This window comes from Denticeps clupeoides, chromosome 5 (genome assembly GCF_900700375.1).
Source record: "Denticeps clupeoides chromosome 5, fDenClu1.1, whole genome shotgun sequence".
Taxonomy (NCBI): Eukaryota; Metazoa; Chordata; class Actinopteri; order Clupeiformes; family Denticipitidae; genus Denticeps; species Denticeps clupeoides.
The window spans coordinates 25,889,552-25,907,188 of record NC_041711.1 but is presented as its reverse complement, the minus strand read 5'-3'; the positions used below and the strand labels follow the sequence as shown (position 1 = coordinate 25,907,188).

Sequence of the window (17,637 nt, the reverse complement as noted above, 5' to 3'; positions counted from 1 at the left end):
TCCACAATTAACAGTATTGTTTGGTTTAGTTTGCAAGCTAAGGAAAACAATACATCTATTTCATTCAGGGATTTTCTGCCAGCTATATATACAGGGCATTTCCATTGCCTGAAATGGCGATTGAGGTCCAGAAATTTCTACAGCAGATTGTGTTTGAGAAGTCTGCTGCCTCCCATTTGTACAAGAGTTGGATTTAGATACGGGCAATATGGGCAGCTGCCCAAAGCGGCATCTTGTTGGGGGGAGGCACAGACACTTGGAAAAAAATCTGTTACATTTGTGCAATAAGTTTCTTTTACTTCTGAATAGAATATTTGCCATATTTTGATTTGTGGAATAGAAACCAAGGAAAAAGGTACAAAACCAAAGTCTGTCTCCGAAATTTAAGTTTGAACTGGACCATGAATTCTGAGTGTTGTATTATATTTCTCAGCACATTACAAATGCATTTAAAAAATCAGCATTCTCAGTTCCCCACTCCATTAAGGTAGGTTGAGTAGAATTAGGCTGAGTAAATTCTTGTGTGAGAAACACAGACGGTGTGTGTGAGAAACAGAGCATTTGTTTATGAGACACACAGAGAAACCCAGAGAGGGGGAAGGGTGCAGAGGGACAAGCAGATGAGATGAATGCGCAGATGGAGAGAATGACACTGATAAATGAACTAGAGCAGAAGCTGATTAGCTGCAGAAGAGACCCAGAGACAAATTGTCCCAATAAAGGACAGATGACACTCAAGACAGATGCCATGGACATCAAGTTCATTTATTGGATGCAAATGTGTATGAGTGTACGTGAGTGTGAGTTCTAAATTGATTCCAATTTTTCTGTTGGAAACCAAAATATGTGGGATCTCTTAGGAGAAGAACCAACAGCTGCCCAGCTGTGTAGGACATATCTGCCTGCCACAACCCAAGGGACGACGGCATCGTCATTTTATGAAATGTAAAGCCACATTCATATTCGCAAATGTGCTTGGGTTTTTTCACGAGTGCGATCTTTGTTTGGGGAATACAAATTTTACTTAAGACTTCACAGTTTCCATATTACAATTACGTTTTACTGTTTACGCATTTATGATTCCAGTTCTGGATTTACAAATCATAGGTCATGTGAAGTTACGTCAACGGCAACCAATGGGTTTTGACACAGAAATTGCAGGACTGGTCAAGTTAAATAAAGCATACATCTAATGGAGAGCTCCCGAAAGTTGAAGGGTGGGGCAAGACAGGGAAATGTGCTTAAAGTAAAACTACAAATTCAGAACCCTCACCTGCGTGAATTATGGTAGCTATTTAGCTTCAATCACATGCTTCCTAGCGAGTCTGATATACTTGCCATCTGGGCTGACACAAATTTTTATCGCTGTATGATGTGACTGCACACAGGCCATTGCTTGTATAAAGTCGCACAACAGTATTTGCTATGAAAGGATTTTATAATATGTCTTAGTGTCTGTTTTTGGTTTTCCGAAATCTTTTCCGAGTCTTTGCTATATTTTGAGCTCAATAGTTTATATAAGAATGTAAAACTTTGGTTGGTTGTCCACAATGTTTGCAAACACTGATACAAGGCAATGGCTAGCCAAGTAATTATCCTTTGATAGTTATATTAAAAATATTAAAAAGCTCTATTTAAGTTCCATTTGTGTGCTTCCCTTTTCAGGTTAATTTGGAGAACTTTATCCTTGAATGGCTTTAGACCAGGTTTCATTTTCTTCAGCACCCACCTCCGTGGATTTTTGGTGTCAACTGTATTAATCTATACAACATGAGAGTTTCTGAATAAAATGTTATTTTTATTCATGATGCTATATTTTATGATTCCTTCTTACATGAACATCACAACATTGTAATGAAGAATGTGGACACGTTGATGCTTAAATGCCATAGATGTAAATATGCTCTCAAATGAGTTTGTGGTAGCATAGCAGCATTTAAAAGATTGTTTCCCAGTCAGCAGAACTTAATTAATGTAGCAATATAACATCAGTCTTTCGCATTCACCCCTATCTCAAAACAGGCAGTGGTCCAATCTCATCCATTGTCACTGACCCCCTCCTCAGGGATCCTAAAGACTCAGGCGATGTGGTCCTTGCAGAATATTTACATCAAAAGATCTAGGACCAGAACTGTCATGATCCCTTCAGCCAATCCCTTCATTGGAAGGTTGTACGTTTGAATCCCAAAAAGCCAGGGTGCCACTGAGGTAGGGGTACCATCCCCACACACTGCTCCCCGAGTGCCTTTCATGACTGCAGTGCATCACTTCACTTTCATCGAAATATGGATGCAAATTCTTCACCTAACCCCACACTACAAATTAAAGGAACACTTTAAAAACTATGAGATCTCGATAGAAAAAAACATGCTGGAGTAGGATGTTATAAAATGAGAAATTAGTTAGGAAGTCTGACATCGTGAATATCGCTGAAAAATGATGCAGCAGCAGACTAGTCAATTTTGTCCAGGTTTCATTGTAACCCCCCACCCCGCTACTTAACTGACCATATGAATATACTATACTCTGATTAAAAAGTTTTCTGTTAATTTAAGATTAAAGAATAATTGTAACTACTACATATAACGTCTGCCTATATTGTATACTTAACTGTATTTTTGTACATTTACAATGACAAAAAAACTGAATTTATGTTAGAAGGTAATACAGGTAATACAAGAAAATCAAATTCCAGGCCTAGTGGGTAACACACTCGCCTATGAACCAGAAGACCCAGGTTCAAATCCCAGTTACGACCATTGTGTCCCTGAGCAAGACACTTAACCCTAAGTTGCTCCAGGGGGACTGTCCCTGTAATTACTCTGGATAAGGGCGTCTCCTAAATGCTGTAAATGTAAATGTAAATGCTGAAATCTATGAACTTGTCCAACCCATGTGCTCCAGCACTCAGGTCCATCCAGATGACAACAAGGGGAGCGCCTTGTCTGTATATGACTACATCACAAATTTGGAAGACTGAATCACAAGTTTTTATTTGAAAACATGAAAACAAACTACTTCCGGTGTTATGTGTTAATGACGTAAATACAGAGTGTGGTACTAGTAAGCGTGGTGTACTACGCTTACGAATCTGTTGCAGCAGGGAATACGAACTGTCAAAACTGTACTCGTAAAAAATTTAAACCCGTAATCCTACACTGTGGCACGTGTATGCATAACCCTGTTGATGTAAATATTTTAGTAGATGAATTGTTACAAAAGCCTTGCATATTAGACAGGTTTTGGATGTGCAAATCACATTTAGGATGTACATTTTTTTTTTTATTTTGACACAAATATATCTCCGTATTCAGGAATAAAAATTTTGTCATTTTGACTCATTATCTACATTTTTAGAGTCACTTGAAGAGAGAAGTGGAGGGTGGAGGGTGGAGGGTACCTGGGATCTCTCGGCCATTCCTCACCCAGCGCAGTGTGGCAGGGGGCTTGCTGCGGGGGGACAGACAGGTGAGCTCCACTTCACTGCCCTCCACGGCCTCTTTTTTGAGCTCGATGCTGGGGGTCTCTGGGGGCACGATGACCGACAGCGTGGCCACCTGGTGGTGCGTGTCATCGGTGTAGAGCTGGCAGAAGTAGCCGCCCTCATCCGACACACTCACATTGGTGAGGGTGATGCGTACCAGGCGTGGAGTGAAGAGTACCATCTGGAAACGGTCGTCCCTTAGAGCTGAGAGTGAGGGGGGAGTGAAGAGGGGGAGAGGTTCAGGAAAAGGGGATGGATTAAGAGGAGAAATTATTTGTAATGAGCGGTGCAAGATGGGTAAAAGTAGAATGGGAGATACACAGAGAAGAGTAAAAGTATTGTAAGAGTAAAAGAGAGGAGCAGGGAAGCAGTTGAAATGTTGAGGGGAGGTGTGTATCAATTAACACCGAAACAGGAGACAGACAAAAAGTAGTTAAAAGGAAGGCGGTGAAGATGGACATGTTGAATAAAGGATGAATGAGGAGGCCAGGAGAAAGAGGGGGGAGTAGAGGTAAAAGATGAACCAGAGAGAAGGAGAGGGAAGGTTAACACCACAAGCATCCACAAAAATTGGAGAGGCCACTGCATCCACAAAACTTGAGAGGGAACAAATAAGAGGCGGAGAGAAAAGAGTGGAGAAGAGAGGAAGGACATGCAGAAAAACGATTTCTTCTTTTGTTGCCCAAGAAAGAGGAAAATCAATCAGGAGAAAATAATAATAATAACAAATAATGATAATAACCGACAGACAGTGACAGAAGCTCAATGGCCCCTGTCTGATAAAAATGCTAAAACTCACTTTGTATCGATTGTGGGCCCAGCTACTGTTTTTACTCGACGTTTTCCTGCCTGCATTGTATGCAGCATCATTCTGGACAAATGGATCCTCCACAATGGTGCAATGCCACCCATCTCACACTATGCTTCATTATATGAAACATGCTGCAGAGCGCACTCTGTGTATTGGCTAGTCAATGGGGAGTTTCACACTGAGTTGAGGGCATTGTGTGAAACATGAATTTGACTTTACAGCATTTACAGCATTTATCAGATGCCCAGATGCACTAATCCACACTACTGCACGCTAGAGGATGTGAATACAACAGATATATCAGTGTCTATTAAACCTTTTTGAATGTGCATGCAAAGTTGCAGCATTGCATGTCAGTACTGTGTTAAAATAGAAGGGTGGTAGTAGCCTAGTGGGTTAGACACTTCCCTATGAACCAGAAGACCACAAAGTTCAACTTACCACCCCATTTACTACCATTGTGTCCCTGAACAAGACACTTAAGCCTGAGTGGTTCCAGGGGGACTGTCCCTATAACTACTGATTATAAGTCACTCTGGATAAGGGCATCCGATAAATGCTGTAAATGTAAAAATTCTATGTGTTCAGTGCATACTACATGTGCATCTGCAAATGGAACACATTTTGAGTGTGCGTGTTTTTGGGTCCATGTCTGTCAGGATGACTGAGCATTCATCTTATCTGTATTTCTGTATGCACATTTGCATAGGGCAATGCAATTTAATATATGCATGCACTCAGTGGCTGTGTGTGCTTGCTCAAGGGCAAGGGCATTTTAAAGTAAAACACGGGTGCCTGTCTGTGACACCCGCATGCAAGTCTTCTGTGATGCACAACCATGGGATTATGAGATTCCTGACCAGAGAAGATAAATCATTTCTCTCCCACTAAATGGCAACTAAATGTCAGGCCATTGTCCAAGTCCTGGTTCACCTTTTGTCAAGCCTCATTTGCATTGGAGCCTAGGTACAGGAATCCTTAACATGGCCAGTGGAAGCCAAATGTCTTTCTGGATAGGTCTGTTTTTTTTTTTTTTTTATTGGCCTTCTGGGAAATTTCAGTTCAGCGATCCACTAAAAAGCTTTTATCAGTGTCTATTAGCTGGCAAGCTAAAAACTTCACTTTAGGGCCATGCAGAGTGTTTTGAGGCTGAAGCCAGTTATACGACTGGCCAAGCTAAAAGGCTATTCCTGTCTGAATATTAAAAATGCCCTGCAGAGTTGTTGATCTGGCTACTGCATACAAGGGAATTATTGTCAATGAATTCATTATTTAATATTTCAACTGTCCAATAATATATCCAATTATCCAATGTTCTGTTATGTCCCCATCATTGCACAAGCTTTTGCTTCTGTCCAAGAGGACCAGGGCTGTCTCATGCCTCACAAACGTCCATTGAGGGAACATGGCCCACCAGGCGATATGCCAGTTTCCTCAGCTTCCTTTAGACCCCTGTCATGTTTGTTGAGGTGCCTGTCCTATGAGCAAGTCACAGCTGGGATTTAAACCTGTGATCTGAGACTAAAACCTCCCTGCTGCCTGCCCCCAGAGTAGGGAGTCATTTAGTCATCTGTGTCAGAGCTGAAATCATATCAGTGGCTGCAGCCTCCCTTTGTAGGGTGGACTTCATCACTTTCACTGGCTTTGGGTTCTAGTCTTCTGTCCTGCCCTGGCCACTGGGCTGAATTAAGGCAATTGGGGCAGGGCCCAAAACAGGGTCGGTGAGTGGAGGTGGGCTGAAGTGAGCCTCACCTCTGGTTCCATTGAAGAAGAGCGTTTGCCTGCGCGGGTTCTGGATGACCACAATGGAGCCGTCGTAGTTCTGCAGACGGCAGGAGATCTGCGCCATGCCACCCTCCAGCACCGTCACATTTTCAGCCTGCACCGCCTGGCTCCGTGCTGCAGAGAGAGATTGATGAGTCATCGGCGTGCTAGCAAAGATTGATGTGGACGTCCAGAAGCAAAAATAATGAGAGAGTGTCCCGCTAATTGCGTTAGCCGTTCGACCGCTGCCCAAATTATTAACGTCATAAGGAATAAAGCCATATATCTTACACTAATCCAATAAACAATAGAGGTTTCCGGAAGTCTGTTTTGTTACGACAAACACCCCTTTGCATTGCTCCATCGCAGTCTACACGCTTAGCTCTGCGCGTGGACGAACTGCCAGATGCACAGAAGCCATTCCACTGCAGATGGCAGAGGGCAGGTTTATTATATGTAATCATATTCCAAGCCAAGGTATCCAGTACCCTGCCACTCTGCACTTACACTCCTTTGAACCTGCCCTTGTGATGTGTGTTGATGTGAGAGCCTAATGATGTGACATGGGGAGACGCTGGCAAGCAGGCGTGTGATCATTATCCGTGCCAGTGCATCCCGCCATAGTGCTGCCATAGACACGTCTGTGCCTGTTTTTTATTACTATTATTTAAAAAATTACAGTGCTATCTGTGCAAGAGCCTAATTAAGTCGCAAAGCAACATGCCAGGCTCTCCGCAAAATGCCGTGACTCATCCCAATTGACTATCTGTGGTGACGTCACCCAGCCCTAACAGATGCTTCAGCTCCTCGAGGAGCTGCTAAATTTGCAGCTGATTGTTTGTTCAAGTGAAAGGAAGTACAAGCCAGCCGGTGAGTTCTGAGGAGCAGGTCGGCAGAGGAGCATACACAGAGCTCCATATTTGGTGCTCCATATTCGGCTACAAGAAGGAAAAGGTTTTGAAGGTGTGAGCAGAGAGTGAGTGAGAGTTCTGGAGAATTGCTGAGCTAAGCGCTTTGTACCAAGGAACATACAAAGACTCTCACTAAATCTTATAGAAGAAGAGCAGAAGAGAGCAAGGAGGAGCTGGAGGAAGGAGGTGTTAAGAAAATAAAATGAAGAGTTAAGGAAACGAAGCCCATGGTTACTTCAACCCCCATCAGAATCCTCATCCCTTTTCATTAAAGATTAATTTGGTCTGGTTTAATCTGTTTTAATGTACCCCACCTCTGTGCATGAGCTGAACAGCGGCGGGAGAACGGCTATGAAGAGGTGGTGCTGGGTTAATAAAACAGACAGCCCCCGAAAATGGATGAGGAAGGGAAAATGAAACCGAAACAGACATGTCAAAGGCAAAGAGAACATCCTTGGATTCTATCACAATCCCCATTGTTATGGTAGATCTTATTACTTCTGGTCTACTTCCATTATTGTCAATATTATGATTCATATCACAGAGATCAGCAACACTATCGCTATCCGAATTATTTTCCTAATGACGGTTATTAGTCACTTCACTGGCAACCACTGCCTTGGTAGCTATTATTCTAATGACTTTAATTGTAATAACAGCACTATCTCTCAAGACAAAAGCCAGAAAGCCCATTGATTCAAAAGACTTATAAAAATAGAGGAGCTGTTCAGATTTGAATGGAAAGTGACACAGATGTGCCAGACAAAGTAGCTAAATGGATTGAGAGGTAAAAACAAAATCGTACTAATTGAACGTCCATTGAAGGCGCCTATCCATTTGCCAGCTGCCGCCTCTTCATGCAAATTAACACGATGAAGAGGCGGGTGAGAATCATGGCAAACAAAGGAACGGGCAGAGCGATGCACATCCGACCCGCAGAACCACCTGCCAAGTTCTTATACCACTTATACCATCTTGTACTGTCATGTTGGAGAGGTTTGCACTCAGAACAACCGGAAGCTAAAAAAAAAAAGGCATCAGAGCCGCCAATGTTTCTGTGTCATAAACAACATGGCCATGCTCAGCACTTTTTTCAATTATTTCAACAACAGAACCAACAGCCAATTGCTGACTTAGATCAGTACTGGCCATGGGCCTGATTTTATTGATTATATTGATTTTAACTGAGATCCAGTGAAGATCATGTTATTACATGGATACAGTTTTGGAAAATCTGCATTTTGTAGCGTTGCGAGTGAACATTTCACACAATTTCTGGAATTTGTGTGTCTGATCTGGTTTAGTAGTAGCACCATTAGAAAACTGAAATACCCTGAAACAGCGTCCTTCACCACACTCACAATTTTTTGGGACTTCTGAATTGCCCGGTCTTCTCACTTCAACATATGTCCATATGGGGGCAGTATATAATTGCAGGAAAACCACTCAGACATACGAAAGGCAAGGGAATGTGGAAAGGGGACTATTATTTACAGACATCTTCCATCAGATAGATGTCCCCATCACTCCCAAATGCATAAACAAACAAGCAAATAAATAAATATACAATGAGGGCCACATCACGGCAGTCTAATGGCCCTGGGGAAGCTGAACTGAGTTATAGGAAATGGAGATGGTGTGAATTAAACTACTTGGGCAATGGCCAGGTGCACAACACAGAGCCCCGAGCCACAGTAAACACAAGGCAACGGCTCGCCGCTCAGGATTAGAGGACTGAGTTATTGCCCCACGGCCGCAGTTCTCAGTTATCGGCCAACAAAACACAACCCAATCTTGCTGTGAGAATGTGAACAAGCACATCCCAACCTGGAGCTGCTCTCTCTCTCTCTCTCTCTCACTCTCTCTCTCCACCTTTATCCCATTTACCTAATTCACTGATTAGCTCTGCCTCACTCAATCCCATTCAGTCTCTCTTCCATCACTTAATCTCATCCACACATTCTGCAAATATACATTCCAGTATGTGTGGTTATTTGTCTTTTGCGTGTGTGTGTGTGTGTGTGAGAGAGAGAGAGAGAGAGAGAGAGAGAAGGCTTATTAGTCAGGGACTTTTGTGAATTGCAGATTGAGATTTTTCTTCTTGCTCCTTCCTCTGGTCTAAAATTTCTCCAAGGAATCTCACAGAGTGTCAATCAAATCCAAAGGAAAGATGTTCAGGCTATAAATAATACATAATCCTTTACAAACCTCACTTCCTCATTACCGCGTTGTTGCTCATGCTCCCTCTTGTCTTTTTTTCTGTCTGTTGCCCCCGTTTCCTGTATACCAGACTCCTTCCATCCATTCGCTCGTTCTATTTTCTCTCTCTTCCCTTCAGTTCTTCTTAAAACTCATAATTCTCTTACCCATTGCTTTTTTCTTCCTCTAATCTCATTCTCTCCCTCTTTCACACCTACACAGTGGATCCCCCATCTCTCTTCTCTAATCCCCTTTTTTTTGCTACACTTCCTCCCTCCAACTCTCCTCTCATCATTCATTCCCTTTCCTGTCGCTCAGGTTCCTCCTCACTTGCTTTCTTTGCCGTTCTTATTTTGGTGTATCCTGGATCTCTCACTGTTCCATTTTTTCCCAAACTATGGCTAGTGTACCACTATGTTTTCCCACATGACTTTACCTTCATATATCTCTCTGCCATGCTTTCCTTCTCTCTCCCTCTATCTCTCCCTCTCTCTCAGTGTGGGTACCGCTCAGACGAAAGGCCCGTTTATTTCAGTCTCTCTCTCAGTAAATGTGATTTGTTCTGCAGCTCAAGCTTGCAGTATAATCATCCTGTTTTTGTCCAAAGAGAGAGAAGCTGAGCTACAGGGAGCAGGCGGAAGGGACACAGAAAAAACAAGTCCAATGAGAAGAAAAAAGAACATTTGGCCCTTTTTTCCTCTCCTCTAATTACATTTATCCTCTCCTTTGTCTCTACACTCATCTCCAACCCAGTCCTAGACGCGTCCCATAGTGGCGTGCATCACTTCTCTGTCTTTTTTTATCATATATTGATGATGTTTATATTTTTATAGACACAATCCACTGCTGAATCTCACATTTTCTACAGTCTTTCCTCACCTTCACGTTCCCAGTGTCCCTACGTTCCATCGCTGCGTATTTCAATCACATCAATAGCCGTCACATTCTATCTTCTAGTCATATCGCTTTGCTCGCACTGTCTTCACACCTTCTCACTTATTCTCTCTGACATTCTTACCCATCAGGATTCCTCACATCTCCCATGTGTTAAACCTAAATGTATTCTCTTCTCACCCTCTCCTCTGCAGCCATTTCTCCGTGGATGTACGTCCAATCCTGGCACTGCTACTGTGTTTAAAGGGCAGGCCATTCCCAGGAGGACATTAGCCCGACACTGCAGTGTCTTACCGTGGGGTCGCTACGAAGATTTACTGAGCAATTACAACACAGTACGCCCAGCAAAGAAATCAGCAAGGCCTAACCTGGTTTCAGACACCCGCAAGTCATTGCACATTTAGAACCAAAGTGCTCCAGCTGAGAATTACATAATAACATTATCCTGTTTCCACTGCACTGAATGGCCTTTTTGTGGATGAAACTGTTTAATTTATGCTTGGTCACGATATGATTTGTAAGGGAAAATTATAACGTTACTGAGGCTAAGCCAGTTAGAGAGATTTATCAGTGAAATAAAAAAGGATGTGCTGCATTTTAATGACGGACGTATCCAAAACACGCACACAACGTTGTGTCTAATTATTGTGATAAAGACCCAGTTATCACGTCTAATGAATACGCTCCACTACCCAATTGAGAAGGCCAGCCTATCTTCCTTTTCCACCCATCCTATACCAGGCAACCTGGCTCCCTCTCCTTCTTCTTTTGCTCCTCTTGAATAATCCCTCTCTCTTGGCTCAGCGCCTGGCTCATTTTAATGCTAGATTCTCAATTCCCTCCCTTTTTGGAAGCTTCCATTTCTCTCTTTTTCATGACCTGCTCTGTTAGAGCTTATATTGTCCTCTAGTTCTGCCTTTACCATCTCCACCTCACAGGTCACCTCTCCATTTGTCCCGTCACTGCAGATTTTGTCCCCATCTTCCCACCATTAATCCAGTGCCTTTACCCCCCCCTTCGTCTAGTCAAGTCAAGTCAAGTCAACTTTATTTCTAGAGCACTTTAACAGCAGTTCCACTGCACCAAAGTGTTGTACAGGCATAAAAGGACACACAAATATACACAAGAAGAACATATAAATACATGGACGGTAGAAGCTAACAATATATGTGTGTGTGTGTGTGTGTGTGTGTGTGTGTGTGTGTGTGTATGTGTGTGTGTGTGTGTGTGTGTGTGTGTATTTTTATGTTATTCTCTTTAGCCTCCCCATATATATATATGGGGAGGCTAAAGAGAATAACATAAAAATACATAATAGCTTTAAACCTTTACAAAGCTACAACACTCTTGTTCCTCTGCATTGATCTTTCTTTTGCCTCTCTCAGCAAAAAAAAAATGAATAACCCCATGAAGTCTCACAGCAAGAGAGAGAGGGAAAAAAAGGAAAATATTCAGAGAAATGACAGGACAGGCGCAAAAAAAGAGTGCCATGTGTTTCCCTTGCCAGAGAAAAAGAAAATGAGATGAGAGGATTCGTATATGTGTACACAGCGTACGCAGAGAGGCATCAAAAAGTCATGGAGGATGCAAAGACAGCAAGAGTGAAGAAGAGAGAGAAGGGCGGCAGATTTACAGCTTCGCCGGTCGGCCGGGGAGGCAACTTACAGCACAGGGAGAGCAGCAGCAGCACCCGTAGGCCCACGGCGAGGGCGGAGGAGGCGGAGGGGAGGGGGAGAGATCGCCGGACCGGCCTCATTGTGTATTGAGCCCCGGTGGCAGATCAATGGCTCCTCTGTGCCCCGCGCCCTGACGACGGCAGACCACACTGCACTCGGCTTCACCAGAGCGCCTAAACTAAACACTCACTGTGTTAAGCAACGCTAAGAACTAAAGTGGCCAAACACAGTGTTACTGTTAAGAGTCCACAGTAAATGGGTAAAAGGGGTTCCAAAACAAGGGTTCCAAAACAAATCCTACAAAAGATATTGTAACTTTAACTAAAGCTTTATGACAATACTCAGTTAAGCTTAGCCAGTGTTTTAACATCTAATGTACAATTACAGGGGCACCAAACGTACAATTAATTACATTTGTACTCATCAAAGTGTGTGTGGATGGTTTGTTATGCAGTGTAGTATGCAGTAGTGCTAATAGAGGCGCGTGTCCCAGGCCCCACGGTCTTCCTACAGTGTCATAACGGAGCTATCACACTGATCCCTCTTAAGCCACGGTGCAATCAGCCAAGCAAATGTTACAACAGCCCCAGCCAGCCCCACCGCTTTCACAGGAAGACCAACCGCGACCGTCTGCCGCCGCCGCCGCCTCACATCTCCCCACCCCGCTCCCGCTCAGCACAGAGCTTTACAAGAGCTTTGCGCCGCGATGCCGCAACGATCGTATCACGCCTGGCTGTGCTTCAGTGAACAACGGGCCAGCTCAGCTCAGCGCTGCGCCCCCTGCCCTGAAGCCCGGCCAGAGTCGGCGAGCCACCCCGATACGGGCACGGGCTGGGGATCGCTGACGAACACAAACAAACCTGACTGCAGTGTTCGTGACAGCCCCAATATCCGCAGCACCACGGCAAACTCACTGACTACTAAGCTGCCACCCGGAATAATGCCGGGCCGAGTTGGACGTACTACACTGTCGCTAAAAGAAGAATAGAAACGCTCGGCAACTCTTAAAAAAAAAAAAAACAATTTGATGTTTCCTCCCTGCGCCTCTGAAACGGCATCCGATTCGTTCCACATCCACCGCTCCCCTTTAGTCGTTGTCGTGCAGCCTTTTGCTTTTAGCCGTTAATCTGTCCATCCGTTCGGCACTTTCTCTTCCTGCTCCCTTGCTCTTCCCCCTTCTCTGTAGTCAGGCCATGATACCGTGACCTTGCGTTTGGGATTTTTCCCTCCGGTCTTGGCTTTTATGTCTGCAGCCTCTTCCTTGACTTCTCCTTGGCCTTTCACGGTAAATTCCAGTCAGGGTTTCAGTCAGCAAACTGCCTCCCCATCCATTTATACTGCGAGGTGGAAGAGTATTTGTTTGTTTGTTTGTGTGTGTGTCCCTCTGAGAAAGGAAGGGAGGGTGTGGGATTGCAGATGCATACCCAACATATTTATCTTTGTGGAGTTTGGGGGGGTTGAAAGCTACAATGGCTGCCATTCAGCTGGCCAAAACAGACCGGCTATCTATGCCTAGCCTCCATTCACTAAGTGTATATAGCTGGTTTACTGGCTTTTTTTTTTTTTTTTTTTTTTTTACTATCATAGGGTTCTTTATTCTGCTCCAATGAAACACAGGCATTACAGCGAGTCACAAGATCTTTGAGTTAAATGGCATTTCTTACATTCGGGGGTTTTGTTAACCAGTGTCTGGGGTTGGGGGGGGTTATAGGCATTTAAAGATGACAGATGCAAGCTTATACTGATATACTAATGTGATGGGCTGTTTTTTCAAATAAGTCAGTGCTGGGCCCACTTAATATCCAGTTCATCATGCACGTTTTTGGAAAATGAATACATGCATATGTTAAATCGTGTCCACTTTTTCTGATGAATGTAATCCATGTTTAGACTTATTTTATACAGTGCATTGTACCAAATACAGGCCAATGTGACGTTTGCATGGAATGGAGACAACTGGGTACGTATCTAATGAGGGAGAGAAAGAAATGGAACAGAGAGGGGAAGGGAGACTGATGCAATTGTCCTCATATTAGAAAATGCTTCTGACTGTCCCCTGGTAGGCTCAGATTGAACACATATTGTCTGCTCCACCTGTCATGGGCAATTGTCATTTCTGCAGGAACACAGATGCCATTTAATTTGGGGCCATGTTCACTCATTACTGCATATTCCCTGAGAGTGAGACGGAGAGGGAGAAAGAGTGTGTGTGTGTGTGTGTGTGTGTGTGTAGAGATCTGGTTTCTTGCAGTACTGTGGCCCAAGTTCCTTCCACTCTCCTTCTCCATCCCCCCATCCAATTCTCATCCAAATCAAAATTTTAATGGGCTTCATTGGCACCACTGTGGAATAAGCATTGCCAAAACACTTAAGGGGCTTAAGTCAGAGGCATGAGGGGAATGCTGAATGTATCGCACATCCCTGCCCACATTCCGCACTTGTTTAAGTATGCGGACCAGTTTACCACAGTGATTTATACCCCAGTTATTAAAAGCCTAAGAGCTCCACACACTGCAGTTTGGGTTAAAGGAAGGCCCTGGACAAGTAAGTAAGGCGAAGGGCCTTGAAAGGATGGGTGCTCCGGTGGATCTGCCCTCAGATTGACTCTGATGTTGGTTTTTTTTACGCCTGTTCAATTGTGCGAACATGTGGAAGTGAATTCTGTTTTCATTAAGTGAATTCCCATTAGCTGAACAGGGAAGTGAATATGGATGCAGGGTTCATCTGACAGAGCGTGCATTTGTTTTCTCATATTTAATTGCAGGGCATTCTTGGAGCAGCATCAGTAATTTCGCCCTGCTGCAGCCCTGAGGTAGGGCCTGGGGTAGACAAGGACACAAAGCTGTCCCCCTGGAGATGCCTTGACATATGTGACTGACTCAGGGACACAAGAGCAGCACTTGATAGAAGAACAATTAAGACTACAAATTAACAATACTAGTTTAGCAATCCCAGTGCTTCACCTGGGCTTCAACACATTAGGAATCTAATTGGTGTGTGTGTCTAAGCATTAATAAAGTATAAACGTAATACATGGAATTCATATGTTGAACTGATGATTTGGGATTTGAATTGGGATTTGGGTGCCCATGCCAAACCCAGACCTCCACCAAAAGCACCGACAATGAGCATGTGAGCATCAGAACTGGTCCAGAAGTCATGTTAGAAAGTATCCTGGTCATATGAATTCCTTTAGCGGCCCTCTAATACTGTATCTGAAGTCTTTTTCCAAAATTCAGCTTTGTTGCAGCCAGTTTGAGCAGGTCACACAATGAGATTTCCCTAGGTTGCGCTGTCTCTGTATCTGGAGCTTTAAATAATCATGACGAGGGGAGAGGCGGGACGAGGAGGAGTGAAGGGGCATTCGCGGAAATACCAACCCAACCAACCACAACACCATTCACCAACCACAATGTTTGGCACAGACAGGAAGTTGCCGTTTTTCAAGAAAAAAATCGAATGAACCCACTGTTTTTTCAGAGGCTCACATGACGGAGCTAAAAAATTAATTTGTGCTAATCACCAAACAACTGCAATGCTTCACTCAAGCCATGATGGTCGCAGCTAATTTTTTAGGGGAGGGCTGTAAAATTCTCTGAGTGGACAAAGCATGAGAAAAGGGAGGTGACCTTTCCCATAATGATGACACAAGGGGCTAAATTCCAGATTCGGCCATCTGAGCCACCGCTCTCTGAACGACGAAGCAGAATGACCAAAGCACTCTTTACACCTATCACTATTTCTAGCCATAATCATTATTGTCATGTCATTTGACCTTTAAAATCAAGGTTGTTTTTAGTTTAGCTGGGGAAGACATGTAACAAGAATGCAAAGGCAGTTTGATGCTTGGGAAATGCAGTTCTGGGCCTTGTGTCCTGCATTTACCCCTTCATGGAAAGGGTATTCCCTGATGGCTGTGCCATTTTTATGGAGGATAATGCGACCTGCCACACCACAGAAATGGTTCAAGGTGTTGTGAGATGTTGACTTGGCCTCAACAGTCAGGGGTGTTTTATGGCAAAAGGGGCAATATTAGGCTCATAACAATATGTCTGATTAGTGTACATATAATCTTTATACCCCTCTGTCCTTCAAAAGACTGCAAACCTGTGTCTGTGTGTGTGTTTCCCCTCCCACCGTCCCTCTCTCTCCTTTATTTGTTTGTTCTTCTCTTTTGTGCTGAGCCAGCAAAACCGTTATTTAATCAAACAGCGTACTGTGAACTGCGCTCATTAAGGAAGTCACAGTTAACTGCTAGCCTATGGATACAGTTAAACTTTTTGAATAATGAAACAACACACAGGAACTTTGCTTTGTTGTGCTACTGTACACGCCGTGCTCTCAGCATTTACTGTGCATTTAGAAAGCATTAAGACTGGAACACTTTCCACTGAAGTGTTTTCCTAGAGTCTGAACTGAATTAAATTACATTTTCCCAACAATCTGCACACAATGATGCATAATGAAAAACTACAAACAGCAATTTCAAATTTTGAGTACTTTCAAATGTAAAACATGAAACTCATGTTATAAAAATGAACCAAATCTGCAGAGGTCTACTGCTTCAGCTCAATTTAGCCTTTATCAGGGCAAATGGCTCTCATGATGGACACTTCTTGCTCTTGATTGTCACTTGGGGATAGAGTGATTTCGAGGAAGGATGATTAGTCTGCACCTCTTCATCCCTGTGAGGGGAGCAGAAGGATGTACAGGCCATTGCTTTGCTGCCGTTCCACCAATTGCCTGCAGGCTGACAATGGGATAGTTTTTCCCATATGATAATCTTGCCTTTCTTCCACTCCTACAATGATGCCCTTTATCTCTCTTTATGGCCATCTCACTGTTGCCCTCCCTTGCTCCCATTCCAGTCCTCACTCTGTCTATCTTTCTTCTGTCTTCAGGTCTTTGTTTCCTCTCCTCCATTCCCCCCTCTTTTCAGATCACTCTTTTCCACTGCCACCGATCGTACAGTAGGTCTTTGAACCATGCTCTTTCTCTCCCCCTCGTTCCATCATTCTTGTGCTCTGTCTCTCTCTCTCTCCCTCCCTCTGGAGGAAAATCACACACTCATCAGTTTCTCCTTTCAGCTTCTGACGAGCAGACACGCAAGGAGAATATTAACAAACCTCGGTGGCCAATTAACACCTAGCTCACATAACAACCTTTTATATACACAGACACACAGTGTGCCAGGGCCCAGAGTCAGAGAACAGAGAGGGAGGGAGGGAGAGAAAGGCAGGTTAATACGACATTTATGCACCATGGACAGATGCTGGGTGAGTGAGGGTCGAGAGATTAAAAGTTAGAAAGAGAGTTGGCAGCAAATTGATAGGATCTGAGCATGAGAGCATGCAGTGAACAGAGCAGCAGGAAATGTGAGTGTCTGCTTTAACAACAAGAGAGAAAGAAAAAAAAGACAGAGTGAAGGAGAGGCTGAGGAGAGACGCTGCAGGTAAGGTGCACTGCTGTAGTAAACACCCAACAATACAGGACTGAATGTGAAAAGACACACGCACACTCGAAGACGAATACTGTTTATCCGTAAAACTCACAGAAAAGTTTCACAGTGAAGAGATGGAAAAAAAGAAGGGGGTCACAGGGGAAAAAGTAAATGAAAGTCTTCAGAAGACTCAGCTTGTCAGAAGAGTAGAAAAATAAAGCAGCAGCGCAGTGGTCATAAAAGAGACATAGAAAAGGAGAGACAGGAATGGTCTGTGTTAAATGAGAAAAAGGAAAAGATGAGAAAAGAACTAGAGAGAAAAAAATACTGGCAAAAAAAAAAAGACAAGGGGGCATGGTGAAAAAAAAACATTTTTATTAGGCAAACAGCAGTGAATTTTGTTGAGGGGGAACGGGAGAATGAGAGGAGATGAGGAAAACGCGCGAGAGATGAAATAA

The 17,637-nt window shown here is 43.6% G+C and overlaps 1 protein-coding gene across 3 annotated transcripts in view; it reads right to left on the bottom strand.

Moving 5' to 3' along the window:
• The window catches only part of cadm4 (cell adhesion molecule 4), an 88,974-nt gene that overhangs the window by 14,894 nt on the left and 56,443 nt on the right, over nt 1-17,637 (bottom strand). For 2 of the 3 annotated variants that reach the window (XM_028981624.1, XM_028981626.1), the window contains exons 2-3: nt 6,048-6,194; nt 3,401-3,688 (exon numbers count right to left, since the gene is read on the bottom strand). In XM_028981624.1, the coding sequence (XP_028837457.1) occupies nt 3,401-3,688; nt 6,048-6,194 (435 nt within the window). Of the gene's footprint in view, nt 1-3,400; nt 3,689-6,047; nt 6,195-11,728; nt 13,144-17,637 lie in introns of those variants that run through there. The other variant, XM_028981625.1, reaches the window with a different exon arrangement.